This window comes from Gobio gobio (genome assembly GCF_949357685.1).
Source record: "Gobio gobio genome assembly, chromosome: 25".
NCBI lineage: Eukaryota > Metazoa > Chordata > Actinopteri > Cypriniformes > Gobionidae > Gobio > Gobio gobio.
Genome location: NC_137121.1, coordinates 11,295,265 through 11,308,884, shown reverse-complemented (window position 1 = coordinate 11,308,884; position 13,620 = coordinate 11,295,265). Strand labels below are relative to the sequence as shown.

At 36.8% G+C, this 13,620-nt stretch overlaps 1 protein-coding gene across 1 annotated transcript in view; it reads right to left on the bottom strand.

Moving 5' to 3' along the window:
• Window positions 1–7,157: 7,157 nt before the first annotated feature.
• Window positions 7,158–13,620, bottom strand: part of LOC307121811 (mucin-5B-like) — a gene marked incomplete at both ends in the record, with an annotated part of 47,194 nt that continues 40,731 nt past the window's right edge. Inside the window, 8 exons of the mRNA XM_079809570.1 lie at window positions 7,158–7,279; window positions 8,941–9,052; window positions 9,134–9,232; window positions 9,443–9,562; window positions 10,345–10,443; window positions 10,662–10,781; window positions 11,410–11,508; window positions 13,474–13,572. Coding sequence (XP_079665696.1) covers window positions 7,158–7,279; window positions 8,941–9,052; window positions 9,134–9,232; window positions 9,443–9,562; window positions 10,345–10,443; window positions 10,662–10,781; window positions 11,410–11,508; window positions 13,474–13,572 — 870 coding nt within the window. The remainder of the gene's footprint in view (window positions 7,280–8,940; window positions 9,053–9,133; window positions 9,233–9,442; window positions 9,563–10,344; window positions 10,444–10,661; window positions 10,782–11,409; window positions 11,509–13,473; window positions 13,573–13,620) is intronic.

Here is a 13,620-nt window from a genome sequence, read left to right as displayed (position 1 = left end):
GTATTGGTTTACTAAAGAAGTCATTAACAAAACTGCAGAAAAGAGACGAGCACTGATACTAAAGCGTATTCTGAAAGCTCGTGAAGCTAGATTTAAAATAAGACAACGTATGTTATTATCAGCTATTACGGACATTGACCATGCGATTGCTGAGACAACGCGCGCCATCAGACAGAAAGAGGAAGACTGATATTTACTGAACGCCAAATGAACCTCGCAAGAGACTTTTAAAAATGCCGGTTGAGATAAAATGCTGCGTAGAGTCAACCAATCAGCATGTTCAGCGCCCAAGTCCCACCCCCGAAAGTTCCTGAACTTTGAAAAAGTACTACCTCGGGAGCAGGGCCGTTTGGAGGGGGAAATATTTACCCGGAACTTTATTTAGACCCTGGTTCCTGCGGTCGAAACACACCAAGTACCACCCCAAAGTTCTTAGTTCCTGGGGAAAGTTCCTGCGGTGGAAACGCGGCTCTAGAGTCTAGAGAATTGTACCGCATTAGTTGTATTCAGATTGACTCAATCATTGAGTGAAGAACCTAGGACAAATTTTTTACATAATTGTGAAAATGTAATGAACGATACAATTGACAGCGGCGGTCCTAGAGGCAAAGTTCTACCATGCGGTATGAATGCCGTGGGCGTGTGCGGAAAATCGTACGATACACAATCCGTTACAGACGCGAAAACGTGAAGCGGGCCGTTTTCTTTCTCACAGGCCTCCGTTAACCTTGTCTTATAGCTGCTCAAACTTTATTGGCCGATGGTGGACACATTCTTTGAGATACATCATTGTCCGCAGAGACAATCATGGCACCTCGGACAAAGACACTGCATGCCAATTTTCAAGTCAATCAGACTAAAGGTGAAGTAGTTATAGCCATTTCCCTGTTTTTTCCCCTGTCATAGTGCCACCAACTGACTAGTCACTGTGTCCTTTTTCCCGCAACCACAGAATGAGCTCTTACATAGGTGTGATGAGTTTGGTGAAAATATCTCATTCCCACTTTGAACATTTTGACGGCCTTTAGTGATAATGCTTAAGTATATCGTATACCATTTCAAACAAGATCTCACAAGTACTTTTTTGCAATCATATCTTGAAGTTTATGGGAATTTGTGGAATTTGATTTTGGTGATATTTTTAACACAATACTCCATTAATTTCTGATGCAGCACAACAGTAACAAAAGAGATCAAATCCATTTACCAAACTTGATCATATATGTAATTTATAACTGAGATCCCAGGCCTATGCCACATAGTCACTCTATGGTCCATGGTTCCACCGAAAGTCAATATTCAAAAATTTCTAATAGAATAAAATGTAAGATAACAGGAATAACTAGCCGATTCACACTTATTTATTTATGCAATGCTTTTCTATTGAATTTAGTCAAAACCATATCATGTTTCATGCCTAATGTTCCTTGTTTCTTTTGCATTGCGTGTTTAAGAGATGCCTGTTATTACCAAAGAACTTGGATGTCACATGGCCATTACAAATATTACATTCAATGTATTTACACAGAGATTTACATGGGTCTATAAAAAGGAGAGTGGAAGACACTGTCAAATGATTGTTCAGTTCGAGATGCGTATACCGCCGAGACCAATATTGGAAGATTAGGTTCGTGGAAGATCGGTCAGCGGAGGACCGGAGTGCTCGTGCAGCTCTTTGGCCGCTCATCCAGGAAGCCAGAAGCGCTGGTAAAAAGGCGTACTATCGCGGTCCCTTGGGATACATCGACGGGCGTTTAATCTCAACTACAAATCAAAGTGGAGGCTGAAAACTGCCATGACACTAAGAAGAGGCTGAATAGTGAGAACAAAAAAAAAGTTATTATTACACTTTTGTAATAATTAGGGGTGTAACGGTATATCGTTAAACGATATATCGCGATTTTAAATGTTACGATATGTATCGTTGATGGAAAGGATATGATTCGCGATATATAATATGACGCTTTGTATATACAGTATATACTATAGACACACACACACACACACACACAATTTTAAAGCACTATGTAGAGGTATGATTTTTTTCTAAATAGAACAAATTGGTTATACATCATCAACCTACAGCCTGGGGTCAAACATGATTTTGTGTTAAAGAAAGGCTTTCTTCAAAGTGAATTTCGTGAATTTTCGGTTTCATCAACTAATTGCCTGTTTATTTAATAAATAAGAAGCAAACCAGGAACGCCGGGAATGAATTGACGTGCGTAACAAACCCACTGGCCTTGTTTCCGCGGCCTTTGAGTAGCCATAAGGCTGAAACTATAGCGTCTTTCTGTTTTTAATACATTTGTTGAATATATGTCTTAATTACAGTAGGCCTATTATAGATAGTAATGATATTTGTGGCTACACCGGGGTCCGTTAATTACTGGTTCTGAGAACTTCAGAAATGTGGAAAGTTATTAAATAGCTGTAAATATGATTCTTATTTTTTTTAATATTTTTTCTTATTATTATTAATAAAAAAGGGGTATGATCATTCATGCTTTGTACTGTAACTGCAACCTTTCAATGGGGTAAAGTGCTGAAACCCTTTTATACTTTATTTAATGGAAAATATATTAACCACTCAAAACTGAGAAAGAATGATAACAAAAAGCTTACACAACAACTCTTGCTTACTGATATGAACAAGTGATTCATCTTTCATCCAAAGCCACATGAAGCAATTTTGAATTTAGAATCATAGTTACAACTATTTAATGGACACTTTTCACATTTCTGAAGTGATATAATTGTAGCTGGGTAAACAACATAGATTTAGTGGAAGTATAGTGGTAATGTAGCGGTGAACTACAGCAATATGTATTCTCATTTTCCCCAGTAGCTACAGCTCCATAAAAATAATAAATAAAGTTAATATAGTATCTGGTAAGGACATATTATATTAATAATGCAATAAGTCAGTAAATAAAGTTCAACTCTCTTGCATCTGGTCCGTCGATGAAGCCATGTCTTTTGCATGTTTTACAAAAGGCGTCCATTCACAACTGACTTCCGGAAAAACGGGATTGACCAATGACATTTCAGGTTACAATGAAATAAGTAAAGTCCCGCCCCACGACTGACAAAAATAAAAAGTTTCCACACGAGCCTTTGTTTTGAATAGACGACCTCTAGCGGACGGAAAAGTTACATAGTGCACCTTTAAGGTTGACGGTCATTATTAAATCACAATTATTTAACCGCTTAGTCAAAATCTTGTTTTCTAAATTAAGAACATGTATGGATATTGGTTTCGAGAGCATTGATGTCAACAAACTACAGTAACCTCTTATGGTAAGATGCTCGCCTGGTTCTACCAGACTCTCGTACATGTCATTTGTACAGAGAGTCTGGCCACTCTCCATTGACAAGCGTTAACTTCCTTAAAGGCAGGTACTCTGTTGAGGTTTAAAACTATCCACTCTGGATCTGCCATAACCAATCGCTAACGTTTTGTCGTGATGTATGTCATCTCAAACTAGCGCACAACATCAACGTCATTGTTCTCAGCCACTCCCTCTGTTCGCTGATTAGACCTGGTTAAAATTTGATCGGAGAAAACCAGAGAATATACCGCAATCCCAGACGGAGTATTGAAGGAAAACGAAAATTGAGCGGAAGTACGGAGGAGGGCGGAGGCAGGCTAGTAGTTACTGGGATTCAAAATCTAAATACATGGATATAGAAAAGTTTTAGGAGCCTTTTTCACTGTAAATATGAAACTATGTACTGGAGATTACATTTAAGTGTAGGCTATAATGCTAAATAGCATAAAATTATAAATTAAGATACTGATAAAATATGTACAGGCAAAATTACTTTCAGCTCAGAATTTGTATAAAGCATTGGAGTGCAATGCATGCAGGCTGGCACTTTTTTGAAGAAAAAAAATCCAGGAGACTGTAATTAATGCTCTTTATTATGATTATAATTCATTTCATTGGAAGGAAAAGTACATAATTATATCATGCATTACCAAAAATAATAGTTTAAAGATTTATTTTTAAAATACCCCCTTCAAGTAATAACTAAATAGATTAGACTAGATCAAACCACAAAGGCAAAATTAAGTGGTGCAATATTTGCCAAAATAATTTTAGCCATTAATGCACTACAAGAATCAGCTTAAATCATTGTTATTTTGTAATTTTCAGTTATATATTTTAAAATTGATGCCTTCTTAGTGTGGACAGATCAGCAGAAGTCAAGCAGGAAATGTTTGTAATTTATTTTAACAGTAAAAGACTGTAAGTGCTACGATGATAACCTGTTCATTGGTTAATGGCAACTTCCCGTACTTTATATGGTGAAAAACTGCAATGGATCCAACAGGACAAATGTAATGTTACAGTAAAATACTGTTAAATGTAAAGATGTTGGAACCTTTGTACCTTTTATGTTATATATTTTGTTGTTTAATGTTTCTTGAATTATATGGTGGTGTTTTTTATTTGGGTGCATAAAACTGTGTGCAACTTCTAGATATTAGTATTTGCCTGAAATTCATAATTTACCTCTTTAACCACCTGTATTATTACACTGGTTATCAGTATATTATACAGGTACAAATTAGATTTTGCTACTTCAGATGGAATATTAACATTGTATCAGTTAATGAAATGCACAGATTTTTACCATGAGTGCGGTCTTCTAAAACTGTTATTCTCCATTTCTACCATATCTGGGATCTGAATATGGGAGTTCTTTTCTACCATATTGGAGTTTTCTAAAGTACTCGGGATCTTGGTTCAAGAACCGTTTCAAGTCTTCTTCATTTAATAGCCTGGAAATTTTCTTGAAATCTTCTTCTTCGCATTTGGTAGGAGTGCATGTGCAGCTCTCTACATACATGTAGTCATGAGTGATCTCTCTACCATCGGCACACTTCAGCGTCGCATTCCGCTTGCTGAATTTCTCCTCCTGGCAGCAAGAACAGCTGTGCTTCATTATGTTATTTTCCATTGAATACCTGTGCAGGTTTCCAAGAAAACATCAGTCAGGTGAGTGTAGCACAGCTGGATGGGAGTTTATCCTAATATACTGTACATTAAACAAAGGTTTGGATGCTTAAGCATACTTAAAAACATGAATTTCACTGGATACCTGACAAAATATCAAACAAATGTTGGAGATTTTCCCAGAGCTACCTTTACTTTTCTGACCTATTTTTGTTTTTTAAAACATGATCATTTTAACAGTTTGTTGAATTGATATTTAATTAATTTCAGAAAAAAAAAATAAACTGGTTTTAATTAGCAAAGACATTGATATCTCTTAATCCTGTTGCCCAAAAAATATTTAATTTATGAAAATATAAGTCTATCAAAATCAACATTTGGTCCCAAACTAGCTAGCTCCTGCACAATAATGTGCTGGCTTAACAAACAAAATATATATATTTTTGAGTTATGACAACTTTTAGTGAATTTACATTCATCCAACAAGATAAAATGAGTTAGAGGAACTTAATATAATAAAAAAAAAAGTTGCTCCAACTACCAGAGTTGAAGCCCTGGAACCATTTAATCGTATCTATTTCAGTTCAAATCAACAGCTATCATAGCACATGCTAACATAACTTATTTTACATGTATATTTAATGAACAAGTGTGATATTACTTGTCACTGGCATTAGCGCAGTCATTGCTTATAGAGTCAATGTAGTGTTTACATGTATCTACTCTTCAGCACAATGGTAACCACAAAAACTTCAACATTACAAAAACTCTTTTAAATGTCCAACATAACAGCAACAGGGGCCTGTACCATGAAGCCGGTTTAGCTGGCTAGCCAGATTGTGCCAATCCTGGGTTTTAGGTACCATTAAAGATGGTTTGGCTTTTAGCAGTGTTCCTCTCCATAGTAATCAGCTGTGAGCAAAGTGACACACCTCTGATGCAATAAAGTCACTCCCTCTGTTTCTACTCCACATTAAAGGTCACTACGTAGCAAATGGTTTTTAAAGACTAAAGCGTCTGGCTTTTTAACAATGCTTATTTATAATAATAATAATTTTGAATTATTTAGATATAATTTATGTAATTATACCCTTAATCAATTACACATATCATTTTAGTTAATCAATCATTAATAGGCACTTAGTTCAAATTAATATAAATAGCCTATATAAAGGTCATACAAAGAAGCTTTAAAATCAATAAAGCTATCAATTAAAGCTAGCAAGGAAAGCTATCAATTAAACTAACTTCATAACTTTTACTTGCTTTGACGTAGTAAGATTTTCTTTAAGTTGTTCTCTTTCATAGACAGCTCTTTTCTTCTTGCTGTGTAAATCTGTTTAAATTCTTAATATCATGTAATATTCTGCAGAAGAGAGAAATTAATCTCGCTGCTTCTCTCATGAGAAGTTAATCTCAGTTTCACTGATCCACAGCGTGTGATTGGCTGTTCACTACTGATGTCACAGCTAAACTCCTAAACTCAGGATCAAAGCATGAGTTGACAGAGAAAGCTGATGATCAACATCATGGGACCAACAAAGCTTTCGGTTTTGTCAACTCGAAACTAATCCTGTAACCCTGAGTTTGTTAAACTACCATCATGGTACAGGCCCCAGGTCTTTCCCTGCACAACACTAAACAACATTTATTCTCCTTATCCAATCATATGCAAAGCATAATTTCCTAATTTCGAAGTTATCAAGATAATTTCATTAAATTACTACAATTATTCCTGAGCCAATTAACGCAGAAATTTTGTTTCAATTACAGACGATATTGTTGCTGTAATGATCAACATAATTATGTCAACATAACTATGCAAAATAATGTTCGCAACTTAAAAGGTTTAACTAAAACAATACATTTGAATTTTTAACTTGCAGCCATGCTTTTATTTAAGTTGGGGAAAGGTCCCCTGAATGACTTTTTAGAGTGCACTGAGCGACAGCTTAAATTGGTCTTAATCTTCAACACTGTTATTCATTTTGGCATAAAGGTTTTTCTTATTTTTCATAACTTTAACATTTTAAATGTTATAGTACTGACAATTATATCATGTTAATTGCTAAGTCTTATATAATATTATGCAAAATACAGTATGTCAGTATAGTTACTCTACATCTCCTGACTTTACAGTTCATCTGAGAATTCGAAAGAAAAAAATGAACAGTTTTGTGATGTGCAATGCTCTTACATTGATTTGGTTACACAATGGCCAGTGCAGGAAGTCATTTCTACATCCTCAATGGAAATGCAATTATTGACATGCAGACGGGTGAAGTTCTTCTCAAGAACACAGTCTCTGGGTTCACCTGAGAGATAATAGAGGCAGGTAAGCTTTAGACTCATGAACAATACATGCACTGTACGTTATGTAGGGTCATTGCTGTTGTTTTTCTATTTAAGTAACATCTGTTAAATGATCTGCATAAACACAGTAAGGTGGCCAAAATCATTTTAACATAAAAAAACATTGTTTGTGTCAGGGTGTTTAGTATAAAGAATATCTTACAGGTCCTGCAACATCCATCTGTGTCAAATTGTATTGTTTCCTGTAAAGACACAAATAATAGAATAGAAAACGTTATTTAAACAAAACATGCTACACATTTTCATACTAAAAAGTATGGTTTATTTTCTTGAAACAATACACCAAATCGAATCTAAGGTTCATACAGTTAACACTTTCATCTAGAGTATTAAAAAAAATTTTCATCTTATTTTGTCATTACCCTGTTTTTCTTTCTTTCTTGTATGAAACACAAAAGTTATTTATGCAGATTATGCCATTTTAGCAGATTATTTATAGCAGAAATAGCAGACCTCATGTTCTGAGAAAGTATTTTTTGCACGAATGATGACCAATGATGCGCACTTGACTCAGTCTAAGCCGATGGCTTGGCAATATATGGTATGACAGGAGGACTCGCTTGTGTGACATCTGTCAGCTGCGGTACCCTTAAGTCTCCTGAGACTGTTTCTCCCGGACTCCACTTCCCAGAACCCACTGCTCATTATAAGTTTACTGGTTTCAGCTCTGTCTTGTTGTTCATATCATTTACCCTGTCTATTTAAATGCCTTTTGCCCTGTAATCAGTATGAAGTCTTGTTTGTTTGTATTGGTTTGCATGTTACATTCAGCATTCCTGAGCTGTCTGGTAATTATTATTATTATTTGTATTTGGACTTATTATATATGCGCTTGACCCTCTACCTGGCATGGACTATGACTTTTGGATTATACTTGTAAATAAGCTGCATTCGGATCCTCACTCCTTCTGTTGAATGCTGTTTACATCACCAAATCATTACAGCTCGGTGATCGAACAGTCCATTGGCCGGTTTGAATAAGTCTCACTGTACAACCTCTGCTGCATGCAGATGTGCTGTTGGTGTCGTCCACAGACAGACAGTAGCCTAATGATTACCATTTTCGTTGTCTTCTCAATACCATTGTATTTGAAGGAAACTGTAAGATTTATTTTTCAAATATCAGTGAGGCGCTGAGTCAGTTTTTAAAAAAATATTGATCATGGTTTTTAAAGGTTTGCATGGTCTTTCTCCGGAGTACATATCATGTATGTTACAGCATCATTGTTCTGCTAGACCCCTAGTTCCTCTAGATCCCAGAGTTTGCCAAATCATGGTTGAAAACTAAAGGAGATTGTGCCTTCTCTGTGGCAGCCCCACATCTTTGGAATAGTTTTCCTCTGCATATTAGACCCTCTGACTCAATGTGCTCAAATAATAAATGTTGATTGATTGATTAATAAACTAAATAAACCCAACCTCAACTTTTGTTTTGCTAAATTAGGAGTGTTTCTTTGGCTGTTAATAGTTTTAAGAGCATTGACCTTAGACTGGAGAAATGTGAGAGAAAAAAAACAGTGATACTGTACGTCAAAGCAACACATCCAAACGTAAGCAGTAGCAGAAAGCAACCGCAATACATCGTGCAAACTTACAGGCTTACAGTCCTCTGGATTAAAGCTAGGGCATTCTTTAGTGCTCTCCACCATCACAAACGAGCCATTCACTTTATTGCAGGTACCAGTCGTACATTTGAACTTGTACCCCTCTCGATCCTGAACAAAAAGACAGATTGGTTATATGACGCTGCTGAACTGAAAGAATGAAGAAAACATTGAGAATGTTTTACACTGTACCTTGAGAGTGTGTGTAGTGTTGTCTGGGGCAACATAAACACAGGCCACTTGTGTACATGTTCCACAGCACTCTCCATCTTTTTTCTCATATTTAAACCCCTTGGAGTGAAAAACAAACAAGTTTATACAGTAGTTTCAATAATCCAACGGCACCTTTTTTCAAATTAGAGACGTTTTAAGCATTACTGAGGAGTAAGAGGTGATGTTAAAAAGAAGACGATCAGATAAGAAAACAAGAACTATCAGACATTTTTTTAGCAACAGCCAAAGTACAAACAGAACAAGTGTGGAGTTAGAGATTTTACTTACAGGTTTACAGTCACTTGAACTCAAGTAAGAGCACTTCTCAGAGCTCCTGTCAGTTGTAAGCGAGCCATCGATTTCACGACAGGTAACATTTTCACATTTGTGACTGTGGACTTCTCCAACCTAACAAAAGACAGACAGACTCCATGAGGACTGAAGATCAAGAGTACATTAAGGGCCTGTTTACAACTGGTCACTTCATGTGTTTTCTGGATAGCTATCCGATTGAGAAAAGGACAGGTGTAAACGCATTCGAGATGATTCGATTCGATTGAAATCCGATTACTCAAACCATTTTAGGAGGTGATCTGGGCCGCATTCTAGTCAAAACTGAACAAGTCTAAATTAATCTGGTTGTTGAAAGCATATATGTAAATTGTACTCCCAACAATGCTTAAAAAATAAACGTGTGAGAGCGTTATAGGCTATATGACATCACTATTACACGCATCACCGCAGACGATCAGCTGAGTATCTCTTCATCAAGCCAAAGCATAAACTACTGCAAATAAAACTGAAAGGAAGTCGCAGAAGCTCCATACACAATCATCTTCATTAAAAGTAAAGAAACTGAATGATCTTACCAGTGCTGTTGCCGTGCTCTCTCCTATTGCAGTCTTTGATTTTGACATTAGCTGATGATTAACAAAAAGCAGCTCATATCTGTTGTTTTCGGGGACGTGAACTCCATTAAATCTGCATATACTAGCGCAGGTATTGAAGATCGGATTTATATCCGTTTTGCGGAGACACTTTTATGTGACCAAGTGTAAATGGCATCGTTTTGATAAATAAGATAGTTATCTGATCTTTAAAAACGCATGAAGTGATCAGGTGTAAACAGGGCCAAAAGTTCTGCTGAATTGAACGAATGAAGAAAAGTTTGAGAATGTTTTCAAATGTACCTTGAGAGTGTGTGTGGTGTCGTCTGGTGCAACATAAACACAGGCCACTTGTGTACATGATCCACAGCACTCTCCATCTTTTTTCTCATATTTAAACCCCTTGGAGTGAAAACAAACAAGTTTATACAGTAGTTTCAAAACTCAAATGGCACCTTTTACTGGATTTGTTTAATTAGAGACTTTTTAAGCATTACTGAGGAGTAAGAGGTGATGTTAAAAAGAAGACGATCAGATAAGAAAACGAGAAATATCAGACATTTTTTTAGCAACAGCCAAAGTACAAACAGAACAAGTGTGGGGTTAGAGATTTTACTTACAAGGTTACAGTCACTTGAACTCAAGTAAGAGCACTTCTCAAAGCTCCTGTCAGTTGTAAGCGAGCCATCGATTTCACGACAGGTAACATTTTCACATTTGTGACTCTGGAATTCTCCAACCTAACAAAAGACAGACAGACAGACAGACTCCATGAGGATTGAAGATTAAGGGGCCTATTTTAATGATCTGAGCACATGGTCTGAAGAGCATGGCGCAGGTGCACTTAGGGCATGTCCGAATCCAACAGTCTGCGCGCCAGGCGCATTGTCTAAAAGGGTTGTACCTAGACTCTTAAAGTCATGGGTGTGTTTTTGGCCATAACGTGCAATAAACCAATCAGAGTCTCATCTCCCATTCCCTTTAAAAGCCAGTTGCGCTCGCACCATTGCGGATTCGTTATTTACCTGGCAGAAAGACTGAACGCTTCTCCAGAGAGGAATCCTTTTATTTTTAATATTTAAAAATGTTTGTGTGCTGCTGCGTGTCCTTGTGTGTAATAAGCAGAGTATTCAAGCGTTCTGTACCCACCTATAGGTGCACATTACTAACGCGCCCTTTAAATAACACAAAAAAACTGCACTATTGACTTTAGATCAGGTTTTTATTGGTCAATGGCGCAGTCGTTTCAAGTTGACTCAAAATAGCAACATGCCAACAATGCGCCTGAAAACACCTCGTTTTCAGACCAGCATGCCCATGGGCAAACTGAAAGAATGAAGAAAAGTTTGAGAATGTTTTTAAATGTACCTCAAGAGTATGTGTGGTGTCGTCTGGTGCAACATAAACACAGGCCACTTGTGTACATGATCCACAGCACTCTCCATCTTTTCTCTCATATTTAAACCCCTTGGAGTGAAAAACAAACAAGTTTATACAGTAGTTTCAATGATCCAATAACACCTTTTACTGGATTTTCAAATTAGAGGCATTTTAAGCACTGAGGAGTAAGAGGTGATGTTAAAAAGAAGATGATCAGATAAGAAAACAAGAAACATCAGCAAAAAATTGTAGCAACGGCCAAAGTACAAACAGAACAAGTGTGGGGTTAGAGATTTTACTTACAAGTTTACAGTCACTTGAACTCAAGTAAGAGCACTTCTCAGAGCTCGTGTCAGTTGTAAGCGAGCCATTGATTTCACGACAGGTAACATTTTCACATTTGTGACTGTGGACTTCTCCAACCTAACAAAAGACAGACAGACAGACTCCATGAGGATTGAAGATTAGGGGGCCTATTTTAATGATCTGAGTGCATGGTCTGAAGAGCACGGCAGAGGTGCACTTAGGGTGTGTCCGAATCCACTTTTGCTAGTTTAATGATGGAAAAAACAGTCTGCGTGCCAGGCACGTGATCCAAAAGGGTTGTACTTAGTCTCTTAATGATCATGTGTGTGTTTTGGCCGTAACGTGCAATTAGGCATGTGCCGGTATTAAATTTTCATGTTGCGATTAATTGCTGAAGCTTTTATCACGGTATACGGTATTATCTCGATATTGAAATAAGTTGCAAAAAAAGTGTTGTCATACTATAACAGGTTAAATCACTTTCTTATAACAAAAGAACCAAACATTTAAATACAATAAAGCAGTACACAAAAATGTCTAAAGTAAACAAATATTTCAAACAGATTAAAGTGCAAAAGAATTATAAAGAACAATAGGTATGCTGAAATGTACATTTAACTAAGATTAATACATGCTTTAGAAGTATTTTTCATTGTCAGTTTGTTAATGAATGAACTAATGTTAAATACTGGAGCCTTGTAAAGTGTGTGATTGAACAACAGTCAGAACATATTCAAACAATATCTAGGGCATGTAATTTAGTCCAGATTAAAATATAAAATGCAAGTTTGAAAATGAATAGCCTTAAGTCTTTAAGTATTATGTATTAGGTTACGTGATTACTGGGGAAACGGCTGCATTTCTGCTGTTCCGTCAGCGCCCTCTGGTGTCAAAGAATGAATGTGCACTTCATCGCTTCTCCTCATTCCGCCATGTGCTCGGCTCATGCACGGTCTATTTACATCAGTGCGCGTTCCTCTTTGACGTGTTGTTCATTTTAAATGGTTGATGGGTAAAGTATTCTTAAAATTCATTCTAAAAATCGGAATAATTCGTAATAAATAATTATTCACGGTATTTTGAAGTGCCCACGATAACAATATTGTGCATGTTCATTATTGCGGTATATCGTATTACTGTTTACCGGCACATGTCTACGTGCAATTAACCAATCAGAGTCTCATCTCCCATTCCCTTTAAAAGCCAGTTGCACTCGCACCATGGCGGATTCGCTATTTACATGGTGGAATTTGCAAGCGGAAAGTCTGAACGCTTTTCCAGAGAGGAATCCTTTTATTTTTTATATTTAAAAATGTTTGTGTGCTGCTGCGCATCCTTGTGTGTGTAATAAACAGAGTATATGTGCATTGTGCACCTGCCTATTGGCGTATATTACTAACACAGCCTTTAAATAACACAAAAAATAATGCGCTATTGACTTTAGATCAGGTTTTTGTTGGTCAATTATGCAGTCGTTTTCAGTCGTCTCAAATTAGCAACGCGCCAACAATGCACCTGAACACACCGCGTTTTCAGACCAGCATGCCCATGGGGCGCGAGTGCATTTGCTATTTAAACGTACTGCTGGATGTGAAAATGTTAACTGCGTTGGGCTGAAACCAGCAAAAAACATTTGTCGCACCATACGTCGCATTGCGCCGGGTGTATGATAGGCCCCCAAGAGTACATTAATTGGCTGCTGAACTGAAAGAATGAAGAAAACATTGAGAATGTTTTACACTGTACCTGGAGAGTATGTGTGGTGTTGTCTGGTGCAACATAAACACAGGCCACTTGTGTACATGTTCCACAGCACTCTCCATCTTTTTTCTCATATTTAAACCCCTTGGAGTGAAAACAAACAAGTTTATACAGTAGTTTCAATAATCCAAT